General features: G+C 40.0%; 1 protein-coding gene across 9 annotated transcripts in view; it reads left to right on the forward strand.

Annotated features, from left to right (window-relative positions):
* LOC120537486 (RNA binding protein fox-1 homolog 2-like) overlaps positions 1–12,876 on the forward strand; it is a 213,971-nt gene that overhangs the window by 84,035 nt on the left and 117,060 nt on the right. Inside the window, exon 1 of one of the 9 annotated variants that reach the window (XM_039766461.1) lies at positions 1,603–5,407. The exons of the other annotated variants lie outside the window; for them this stretch is intronic. Coding sequence (XP_039622395.1) covers positions 5,384–5,407 — 24 coding nt within the window. The 5' untranslated portion in view covers positions 1,603–5,383. Of the gene's footprint in view, positions 1–1,602; positions 5,408–12,876 lie in introns of those variants that run through there. 9 annotated transcript variants of the gene reach the window in all.

Genomic DNA, 12,876 nt, shown 5'->3' on the forward strand with positions numbered 1-12,876 from the left:
GCACATGGTCGAACTTTTGCTATCTTGTGGTTAGCACTGCTATTTCACAGCTCCGCTGACCTAAGTTTGGTTTACATCCTGTCACTGTATGCATAGAATTCACATGTGTTTTAGATAGGTGTTTATCCTACTCGCCAAGACTTGTTAGGATGTTGAGACATTTACATTTTCCTGATGTAAAGGAGTACTAGGGTGTTGTACCGTGTTAGCCATTATGAATATAGTGAAAAGTCAAGCAAAATAACACCTTTTATTGGCTAACTAAAAAGATTGCAATATGCAAGCTTTCGAGGCCACTCGGGCCCCTTCTTCAGGCAAGATGAAGGGGCCTGAGTTGCCTCAAAAGTTTGCATACTGCAATCCTTTTAGTCAGCCAATAAAAGGTGTCATTTTGCTTGACTTTTCACTGGTGTGAGGGAGAAATGTAGATATACCAAATGTTTGATATGGTATCATGTCCAGTTTCTGCTATGTCATGGAATTTATGTATATAGAAAATAGATGTATAGTTTTTTTTTTTTCCCCCTGTGGAATAATGCAATTTGATTATCTTTCAGTTTTTTTATTGCAAATGTATTAGTAAACAGCATTTTTGAAATAGTCTCAGATTTACAAATTATTAAAAAGCTACTTTAAGCTGAATTTCTGTGCATTACTTAGGTAAGTCCTGTATGTCTTTAATTGCATTAAAATATGATTATACAAGGTATTTGTATTTTGATGCTCAACATAACAGTTTAATGGGAAAAATAAAGATCAAAATACTTAACTGGGTCCTATGTTCTCTTTTCTTTAAGGCATCCATCAAATAAAAACTACTTTGCTCTAACTTGAATCAGTTATTCTTATTTGTCTGCCTATGTATGCATATTTATGGAATGTGTTAATTTTTTTGTAAATCCTATTTCAATTACTGTGTCATCATGATGAGAGCCAGTAGGTACTTTAGCAAGTTCTTTATTTATTTATATATATATATATATATATATATATATATATATATGAGATATTTTTAAAATCATATTTCAGTAGATAGTCAGAGTTTCTACTACAGATATACAGCCTGACCCTAAATAAAAGATTCTTATGCCATGCCACCATCCCAGATGTTTTGGGGCATATGTTGCTCTAGTATTTGTATAATCTTGAACTGTGCCAGGTTGCACTGCAACAGCATGGATCCAATATCATGGGTTTCAGTCCTGCTATCTACTGTACTGTATGTAGATCATGCATTTTCTTACCATGTCCTCTTGGGTTTCCCAGTTATAGATTTACCCTTGTGCAAGTCCATGCAAGTGTGGGTATTTGCGTAAGTGGACTCTGATAGTCTGTTTAGGTCTGGTTTCTACCTCGCAATTGGAGCTACAGGATAGGTTCTTGCCCCATCATGACCTGAATTAGATTAAGTATATTTGGAGAATAAGGTGAAATGAGATGAGATTAATACTACTTATTGTTTATTGCACATAACACCTGCTTTTAAAAAGCTTGTTTTGTATTGAAGAAACTGAACTGCTGTTTTTTGTGTACCTAACCAGAAAGCCATGATGATTAGTTTTTTCTGATCAGGATAAATTCATTGCTGTCCTGATAAAGTGTTAGCCTTGTGTATTGTCTCTTATACCTAAGGAATGATTGACAGTATAGGCTGATAATATTTTGTGGTTGAGTGGAAAAAGCAGCTGGGCTGCTCATAACCCCCTACTTACAACTTTAAGCAGGCGCTGATTGCTCAGCTGCAGAGCAGCAGATTTTTCTTAACAGCTGCAGACAGTATGACAATGTCCTTTTTGCAGAACCTCTGGGGTGGTGTAATGTTACACCATATAGCTGCTTGTAGTCAAGATTCCTGGAGAGCTCACCACTGTGAGCCTGTACTCCTTCAAATGGGGCCTGGGGCTGTAAAACTTCTAAAACCTTGAGGGCTGCAGTGCTGCCTCCTGTCTTTCAGTTTTTTACCTTTCTTGGGTCTAGTTTATTTAACTATTTTTTGAAAAGATCTTTCACCAGCCCCACTGCAATACACACTAGTTATTTAACTGTTATAGGAACAGAACTTAGAGAAAAGTGGTTAGTGGTTTCTATTACTGTTTCAAGTTTTAATAACGTTGACTCAAATGATCTCTAACTTCCAAATTTCTTACCAATCAAAAGTAAAACACACCTGTATAATATTTTTACTTAGCAAGTGCTTTATTTTTTTTTCTGGGTATATTTGAGAGACTGGTTGTTTTCATTCTCTAATGGTTTTAGAATCTTTATATACTATAGGTCACAACTGTCCTGGGCAATTGACTCAAATTAAAAGATGGAGATTTTAAATAGTGGATAAAAACATATACTTGTAGCTAAAGTCATTATTGTTTTAAAGGTGCATGTCACTATTTTCTGCAGTTGCTGCAAACTGACCATTAATTTGCTACCTCCACACACTATTGTGCTCCATTTCTCTCTTTTCTAAAATCTGTCAGTTAAACAGATGGCAGTGGCCACTGTAGAAGTGAACAATTCATTTCAACAGATGGTTGAGTAAGGTGCACTTTTTGTTCTACACATGCTGAAGCTAACCATGCTGTCTCCATATAGACACAACCTAGCTGTATTTCCAGTCTGTACTATAAAATTTTTTCTTAGATTTAGGGAAAAATGACATGTTATCTACTTACATTACTCAGAGTATTGTTTCTGTGCATTTTTTTATTTCAGAAAGTACTGTTTTCAGGCATTGTGGCCTCTTCAGGAGACATTCTAAACATACGCGAGGGATGTGTTATGTATTAAGGGAAGTGGGAGGTTTTCAAGTCTTCCCATAATAAAAAGTCACTCTAGTTTATTCTGTCAAGTTCTGAGACTTTTTTTTTATGGTGTCAGGAACTACATTAAAAGTAAGGTAAATGTAACCTTGAATCGGTTCACATTAGAGTATGTTTAGCTTGCAGGGAAGTTGCCATCTTTTTAGGACTCTGGTTTGTAATTGGGACTATGCCCCCATTTCAATCTTGTGCACTAAACATGCTTCATAGTAATTACAGACTAACATTAAATGTTCTCGAGTGTCAAGAACTACTTTAGGCCAACTTAAAAATTTGCATGTATGCTTGTCAAACTTAGACACTAGCATCAAGATCTAGCAGTGCAGTCCTGATGAATGTCGTACTTTGAATTTGCTGCTTTTTGTGGCCTCTCATTTAAACTTGCCTGTTTAAAGAGAATGTCATCTGTTGTGTTTTTTAGTTGGCATTAAGTATTGTACGAGTCGCTGGCAGTGTACATCAAACTTTGATACAGTACTTGTTGATATGCCTGTATATCTCTATTTCAAGGAGGCTGCCCTTTGCCCAAAGCGCAGGCACAAATGGACAAGTTTTGACGAAGAATTTGCAGCCGGTTTGAGCAGTGCTTTTGGGAACAAAGCAAATATTTAGGAGCACCACACCCAGACTCTGCATACCACTCTAGAGAAGATTCCTTGCTAGAGTAGTTTAGTGTTGACATTAATTTGCTTTTCATACATATATAAAAGAATATATTTAAAGTGTGTGTATATGCATGTATGTTTGTTTTTATGAAGTTCCTTGAATATCCTTATTAGTTTAAGTTTTGAACCTAAATATTCTATGTTGTGAAATTAGCTCTTGTATGTCATTGCATTTTAACACTGAATTAATTTTCTCATTAACCATTATATTAAAAAAAACAAAAAAAAAAAAAACATGCTGTTAAGTAACATCCTTTAAATCTACTAGTAGGAAAGACCAAAGTTTCAAGGTAAGGTAGTTGTACTCACTAATCATGGTGTCAGAGAGGGGGGGTTATGTTGCATGTTGATTAGTGCATGCAAGTTCGAATTTCACTATACTCTGTGTACATATAAATAATTTTACTGGGCCAGCACACATAGTTATCTGTTAACACTGGTATTAGTGTGGAAATTGGGTGCATAGAGCCATAAAAACCCTGTACTGTAGCAGTGCTTAAATTGGTTTGTGCTGAAGGATAAGACTGACTTTTCTTTCGTATTTTTTGAATACTAAACTGACTCCTAGGTAGAAACTACTAATGATCCTTGAAGGGGCACACACTACCCATCAATCTGTTTGGAAGGTCTACTTCTTTCCCATTACATAAGAACAGGAAGCCAGAGGATATACCTGCAGGACACATGCAAAACACGAACAAATCCACCATATGAACTTCCCTATACCGTATTTAAACAGTCCATCTCAATGGACATCAGTGGCAGAAGGCGCAGACACCATATTTGTGGTGACTCTGCTGAGAGTTTAGCCCATATACTTGGTTACCAGGACACATTGTATCCCAATCAGATTGCGTGGAAATTAATTTTCTTTTCCACGCAGTAAATTTGGCTGTAATCTGACCGCGCAAGTTTCACCAGTGGCTTAAATATCCTGTTCTGCTTTGATGTTCTTTTTCTTAAAGCAACGTCGACATAAAAGTGCGTAATTTTTTGGTACGAGTATTTAAAAAAAAAAAAAAAAAGCTCAAAGAACCCTGTGAAAATTACCCTGCAGGCTCATAAACCTCAGTGCCTAACAGACGCTGCCTCTGCATGTGGAATTGTTCGTAGCGGAGACTGCGAGCTATGCAGGACGTGTATGTATATTGAACAGAATATGTGTGGCTGAGCGGACGCAAAAATCTTTCGTCGACAGATTAAAACTTGTATGGGAAGAGACGAGCGTCAAACCTAAAATTGTCTCCTGGCTGGAAAGAAAGCGTTTTGGGTAAATGGGTGTGGCGGGCAGGGTGGGGGTGTGTGTGTGTGCGTGCGTGCGTGCGCGCTACTGGAGAAGGGCGAAGACTTCTTCCACGTGCTATTACAACGCAGTGGTGGGTGGTAACGGAACGTCGGGTTCGCCTTGATTTAATGATTCGGGGGCGTGGCTATATCTGCTGCGAAGAGGGAGAGGCGTGGTGCGGTCGTTTGCTGTAATCGATTACCAGGAGTTTGCGGAGTTGGGGCGGGCCATCATGGAGCCATCTGGCTTCAATCAGGCAGCAACTCCCGAGGGGGAGCGCGCCATGGGCGCGCACGCGCGTGCGTTTGAGAGAAAGAGAGGGCGCGAGCGAGCGAGCGAACGAACCAACCAATGCACACACGCAACGCGAAGGCAGAGTTCCCAAAAAACAAGCATAGATAGGGTGGAAAAGGGGGGCTGGCCAGAGAAAGGAAGGAATTGGACGAGGAGGAATCCCAGCAGATCCGAGAGAGAGGGAGAGGAAAAAAACTGTAGGTTGCTTGCTGTACGATTGGCACTTGCGTACTTTTACCGCATTGCTTACACAACGCGACTGCCTGATCTAAGAGAGGAAAGATCTAAAAAAGGGACCGGTTATCATCGGCGTGTGGTCGTTTATGGAAAGAAAGATGGTAACTCAGGTAGGTTGTGTTTATTGTAAGCCTGGGAAGGCGGGAGTGAAGGGATTGCTTTTTTTTGTATTGCTGTTGTGTATGGGTTGTAATCGTGGTGCCGCTGCCTGATTAATCGGTTTTCTTTCTTTTGTTTGCAAGCTTTCTCAATTAGCATATAAAAATCATCGCGTAGCCCAAACCGTCAAGGATCCAGTTCGACTAGCACTGCCATTTCTTGCACAGTGCTAATATGTAACGTTATATAAATCATTCGTCACGGAGAATACGCGTGCAGTTCACCTCAAGCGAAAATATTTTCCCCACCGCGTCGGTTTATCTGGCTACAGTTGGCAACGTTTCGTGAGTGGCTTTCGCTTTGTGAATTAACAGTTGTCGACTAGTGGATTGCCTGCTCTTAACCGCCATCCTAATGGTGAGTCTCTTATGTTGTATGTACTGTATATCTCTTCCCTCCCCCCGCCCGCCTGTCAAATTGTGCGCAGGGATGCCGCCATGCAAAGTAAACGGGGCGAATGCGCCACTTGGTAGTGCGTGGGAGCTCTTTGAAAGGACATCGAAGGCGTCCCTCGCGAGTGTTAAACGTTGTACCGTCGCGATACTGCTTTTTGCACAGCTTCATCCGCCGTCGACACTTGTGAAGCTCTCTTGCCAAAGGAGCTATGTATTTTCAAGTTGACACTACCCCACTGTTTCGTGTTTCTTTGAACATCCCCATCCCCCTTCGTGTTTACATTTACTGCCATGTGAAGGTGTGTGTACGCGCGGGAGGAGCGGTGTGTCGCGGATCGCACCAGGAAGCCCTGGCTTCAGTCACCATGTGCTCGTGTATGAGTCACTGCTGCCTCCGCCTTCGCTCGCGGGAAGGGGTTTTTCTGGCTTCTGCACAGTGTTAGAAGACGGGTGCCGGCTTTTATACCCCACCCCCTTTGAGGTTACCACCCGCTCAGTAAAAGTTTAGGAATTTCTAATACACACGTGGCATTTTGTACCCAAATAAGTTGTACAAGTGCTACTCTTTTCTGGAGCACTTGTCCAGCACTAGGCAGGCCCGATGCGTTCGTCAATGGACTGTAGGAGTCGTTTCTGTTTTAGTCATTGTAATATTTCAATTATTCGCTCCCCCTGCAGTTTAATTTGCTATAGTCTTTGCCTTTCCTAACATGCAGTCGTACACATGGGAGGGAGCGACTGTATGCAGCACACAGAAAAACAGGATACAGCACCCAAAAGTAAAGGGTGTAACATTGGTCGGTTATTGAACAAACATTAATTTTTCATATGATAACGGGAAATAGCGGAGTTGGCTTTTATTTATACTTTTAGTAAGCAGTGTGGCTCTATCCCGGCTTTAGGGGCGATCAGTACATCCAATATGTTTCCTGGTTCTGGTGCTTGTTGCTTGCTAAAATATGTTTCAGATCAAGTTACTTTTCAGTTCTTTGAAATTAATGCCCCTTTGTCTTAAATTGATTGACTTGCGCTTACAACGTATTTTGGATGGATTTGTTATGACCGTATGGAAGTTCGGAAGTGTAGTTTCAGACGTGGATTTCACATTCGAATTTTTCCCCTGAAATGCCCCAACAGAGAGTAACTGAGATTTTTGTTTAACCTTGCGTTGTACCCGATGCTCTCGGGCATACCCACCATATTTTCCGCGACGCTGCTCAGCAGGAGCAGGAGGATTGGAAAATTTATGTATGTCTTATGTAGTCTTAATATTTTTCTTGTGATTGATATATTGAGAAGAGGTATGCATATATATGATACTAATGTTACCAGAGCAATGCATTGCTGTACTTCAGTATTGTGTGAGCTGTTTTTTATTTTGTGCTTTTCTTTTTTCATGTAGAACATGTAGTTTTAAATTATATAATTTAATTTCTGTTGTATTTTCATTAGTCATTGATGCTGTCATACAGGGTTCATTGTCGCTTTTTAAGTGTACTGTAACATAATTATGCTTTTTCTTGGGTTTGTATTGATTTTCATTCATGGTTCTCATCTCTCTCTCTCTCTCTCTCTCTCTCTCTCTCTCACTTCAGTTGATATCAAAGTGCTGGTACTTAGACTTTGGTTTTACCCTTGGTCCCAAAGCAGCAATTATTCACAAATCTTTGACTTTGTTTGCTGTATTAGTATTGTTATTTTCAAATGTGTCATTTCCCAGCGGTCTTCGGGATATCTGTCAGCATTTCCATAATTAACATCTATTATGTTTCTCTGAATTGCATAGGCAAGCCATCAGACCATAGGTAAGCTATAACATTCATCAACTCTTAAGTGGCTATATGGACCTGGCTCCTCTGTGCTTGCTGTAGTAATTAAATTAATGTCTATTTTCATGTACTGTATCACATTGTGTATTAGTTTCTATTTTCTTGCTTCATGCACATTTTGACCACTGGGCTAGTCAGTTTGGTTTTGGAGAGCAAATATACTGACAGGATAATACATTTTTTAGACATATGTTTATGTCCCTGAAGTTGAAACTTGCATCTGTTGAGATCAGTTATTTATGAGGCTTTATTTGAAGTGTTTTCATAGATGCTAGATTTTAAGATCAGATTTCTTTCCCCTTTGTTTTAAACATAGTTTTCTTTTATGTTGCTTGAGAAATTTTCCAACAATCATTTGTACTTTGCAGATGACTGTATCTATGAGATTGTGATGAATTTTGAATCTTAAACAGGTCTTTAAGGTTGTCATGATTTAAGTTAAAAATAGCCAATCTGTTAAATTGTGTTTTGTTTCTCATATTCTCTTAGATAACTACTGATTTCTTTACCAGGATTTTGTTTAATGCTTTTATGTACATTTTATTCCTTACATTGAATACTGTGAGCTCTGTGCCTCCAAAGCATCCTGAGAAGATCACATTAATCCATACTGATTCTTTCAGTGAGGCCTTTATCTTCCTGTATGAATTTCTGTGAAAGATCATTTATGAATCATTTTTCTTAATATTAACATTTACAGGCTTAAATTGTTGCCGTCCTTGTGGTATAGTGCAAACATTTTTAGGTCACTGAGAATTGCATTGGTTTTTGAGGGTGTATTATAATCCTAACATTCCATCATGCCAAGTTGCTAGAAATGTGGAGTGTGTATTTGCCCCAGTTTTGTCATTTGTGTGTGTATGTATGTATATATACAAAATATATGTCTTTGTCATTGTAAAAATATAACAGTAAAATTTCCTTTTGTGCATAAAAACACACACTCCGATCAGCTGCAATATTAAAGCCCACCTGCCCAGTGTTATGTAGGCCCCCTCATGCTGCCAGAACAGTTCTAATTCCGGGTATGGACTCCACAACGTCACTGAAGGTGTCCTGAGGTATCTGGTACCAAAACGTTAGCAGCATATCCTTTACATTCTTCTGTAAGTTGCTAGGTGGGGCCTCCATTGATCTTACATGTTTTTCTAGCACATCCCACGGTACAAGATTTGATTGAGATGTGGGGAATTTTGAGGCCGCATCAACATATTGAACTTTTTGTCATGGTCCTCCACCCATTCTCGAACAACTATTAAATTGTGGCAGAGCATCTTATCCTGTTGAAAGAGACCACTGCCATCTGGGAATAATCCAGTTAAGGGGTGTACATGATCTACAACTAACGTTGGGTAGGTAATACATGTCAAAGTAAAATATATGAATGCCAGGACCCACTGTTTCCCAGCAAAACATTGCCCAGAGCAGTTCCTCTGGCAGCTTGCCTTTCTATAGTGCATCTTGCAGTCATCTCTTCACCAGGTAAATGAAGCACATGCTCCCAGCTGTCACATGATCCAAGGAAAACGTGATTCATTAGACCAGGCACCTTCCATTTCTCCATGGTCCAGGTGTGATGCTTAAGTGACTGTTGTAGACACTTTGGGCAGTGGACTAGGGTCAGCATGATTACTCTGACTGGTATGCAACTACACAACCCTATTTGCATCAAGCTGTTATGAATAGCTCTCCTTTGGGATCAGACAGCTAGCCTTTGCTCCATGCCCACATCAGTGAGCCTTGGACACCCATGGCCCTGTCGCTAGTTCACTGCTTGTTTGTCTTTGGACCACTTCTGGTAGGTACTAACCACTATATTCTGGCAACATCCTACAAAGACCTTCACTTTTGGAGATGATCTGGCACAGTTGTCTAGCCATCACAGTTAGGTCATTAGCAGAGTCATGCAGATCTTCATGCTTGTCCATTTTTCCTGCTTCAATCTAGTGATGCTCTAATTGATTTCCATCTGGTTTAAACTGGCTGATTTTTAACTATAAAATACTCTATCGATGATTGGTAAATTGGATTATCGCAAAAAGGTGTTTTTTTTTCCATTATCTGCTTTTCTAAGCTTTACGGTAATTTTAGCTCTAGTGCTCAATTATGAGAGCTGTTACGGTAGTTGAGGTAGCCCATTTTAGCTATTACAGAAGGAAGAGTAATAAACTGAGAAAATGGTAATCCATGTTATCCCGTCCAATTAGACAAATGTCAATAAAAACTATAAACTAAACTTTAATGATTTCAGAACTGCTGTTTGCTACACGTGTAACAACCTTCTTGTGCACATTAGAAAAATGTGTATTTTTTTACATTCAACTTTTCCTTTAAACATGAAGTAGCACATATTTTATAGTTTAAACCAGAAAGAATTGGTTTATGTTTGTAAACCACATATTCTCAGCTTCACAACAGCCAGGTTTTGGACAGTAGCAGAATGAGCCTAATAAAAAAAATTTTATAATTGAAATTAATTCCTGCCTTGTGCCCTGTGTTGGCTGGGATTGGCTCCAGCAGATACCCGTGACCCTGTGTTCGGATTCAGCGGGTTGGAAAATGGATGGATGGTTGTATCAATAGAAAGTAATTGTAAAGATGACGTGTGTGTGTGTGTGTATATAAATAGATTGAATGATTATATAAAATAGACTAGGGCGGTAATAACCAAACTTTGAAAATTCTTTAATGAGTCTATTTTGTGTAGGAATGGGACCGTTTCACTTTTAAATACCAACTTTCTGTCCTGTGTGCAGTTCCAGAATTACATTTACAAGGTGGGATGTGCTGGATCAGTGGAATTTCAGCTGGCATACATGTTGGTAAATGTCAGTCTGGTGCTGCACACTTTTGGTCAAATGATCTGTAGTGTTAGCAGTAAGTACTCAAAACGGTGATCTATAGTTTAAATGTGTAAAATGAAAAACCAAACTATTGTTACCATGCATCTTTTTTTTTTTTTTTTTCCAAGACCCTATGCTCCACATAATCAGTGAATTAAGCTCTGAATTAAGTTCTTTGAGAGGGCAGTCTCCACTTTAGTATAAGTTTTTGTTATCTAGTGAAAAGACACATAGGCAAAAAAACTGTGAGGGTAATATGTAATTCCTGATCATTTTGGTTAATTACCCAAAATTGATCAGAAAAAGTTTAATGCAATAGTTAAACTAATTCACATTTTGACAGAATGAGCTAGTTGAAAAATGGAAGTGGGGGGACAAAGGAGTACAGCATTAAAGAAATCGGGTTGTTTTTATTAAGCTATTTACAGGAAAAGTTAGGATAAATGCTCTAAAGGCTACGTACGTGTGTGTGTGTGTGTGTGTGTGTGTGTGTGAGATATAAACTGCTCAAAAAAATTAAAGGAACACTTTGAAAACACATCAGATCTCAATGGGAAACTGATATAGACTGGGTAATGTGTTAGGAACGAAAGGATGCCACATCGTTTGATGGAAATGAAAATGATCAACCTACAGAGCCCTGAATTCAAAGACGCCCCAAAAATCAGAGTGAAAAAATGATGTGGAAGGCTAGTCCATTTTGCCAAAATTTAATTGCAGCAACTCAAATTGTACGTAGCACTTTGTATGGCCCCTGTGTTCTTGTATACATGCCTGACAACATCGTTGCATGTTTCTAATGAGATGACAGATGGTGTTGTGGGGGATCTCCTCCCAGATCTGGACCAGGGCATCACTGAGCTCCTGGACAGTCTGAGGTGCAACCTGGTGGCATTGGATGGACCAAAACATAATGTCCCAGAGGTGTTCTATTGGATTTAGGTCAGGAAAGTGTGGTGGCCAGTCAATGGTATCAATTCCTTCATCCTCCAGGAACTGCCTGCATACTCTCACCACATGAGGCCAGGAATTGTCGTGCACCAGGAGCCACTGTACCAGCATAGGGTCTGACAATGGGTCCAAGGATTTCATCCTGATACCTAATGGCAGCCAAGGTGCCTTTGTCAAGCCTGTGGCGGTCTGTGTGACCCTCCATGGATATGCCTCCCCAGACAATCATTAACCCACCACCAAACTGCTCATGCTGAATGATGTTACAGGCAGCATAATGTTCTCCATGGCTTCTCCAGACCCTTTCACTTCTGTCACATGCTCAGGGTGAACCTGCTCTCATCTGTAAAGCACAGGGCACCAGTGGTGCATCTGCCAATTCTGGTATTCTATGGCGAATGCCAATCGAGCTGCATGCTGCTGGGCAGTGAGCTCAGGGCCCATTAGAGGACATGGGGCCCTTGGGTCACCCTCATGAAGTCTTTCTGGTTGTTTGGTCAGAGACATTCACACCAGTGGCCTGCTGGGGTCATTTTGTAGGGCTCTGGCAGTGCTCATCCTGTTCCTCCTTGCCCAAAGGAGCAGATACTGGTCCTGCTGATGGGTTATGGACCTTCTATGGCCCTCTCCAGCTCTCCTAGAGTAACTGCTTGTCTTGAGATTAGAAGGCTTAACGCGTGGCTCAAATCTTGGTGCAGGGTAGAAGGGTATAGGTTTATGGGGCATTGGGACTCCTTTTGGAACAGATGGGACCTGTTCCGCCGTGACAGGTTACATCTGAACCGGAGGGGCACCAATGTATTGGGGAGGCGTATGTGTAGGCTAGTCGAGGATTGTTTAAACTAGGGAATGGGGGGGCAGGGAGTTTAGGACAGGCCAGATTTAGATCTATACATGGAAGAACAAACAATGGTGTAGAAATAAAAATGCATAGTAATGTAAATTTTAAGCAAACACGTAAAGATAGAAGGATTAACACATTAAAAATAGCTTGCCTTAATGCTAGAAGTATCAAAAATAAGGTAAGTGAGTTGGAGTTGTATGTAGCAGAGCACAATTATGATATTATAGCAATAACGGAAACCTGGCTAAATAACAAAGATGGGGATGAGTGTAACATAGAGGGATACACATTTTTAGGAAGGATAGACAGAACAGAAAAGGAGGTGGGGTTGCTGTTTATGCCAAACAGGAATTAAATGTAAGTCATCTTCAGTTGGATGATGAGCCCCATCTTAGTGAGGACATGTGGCTTCGCCTGGAAAATATTAGGGAAAAAGGTCTCATTTTAGGAGTGTGTTATAGACCACCCAATTCAGACAGTAATTTCAACACACATCTTTTTAGTAATATCAAAAGGCAAGTTTACAGGGGATATTATAGTCATGGGGACTTTAATTAT

The sequence above is a fragment of the Polypterus senegalus genome, chromosome 10 (genome assembly GCF_016835505.1).
Source record: "Polypterus senegalus isolate Bchr_013 chromosome 10, ASM1683550v1, whole genome shotgun sequence".
NCBI classification, from domain to species: Eukaryota; Metazoa; Chordata; class Cladistia; order Polypteriformes; family Polypteridae; genus Polypterus; species Polypterus senegalus.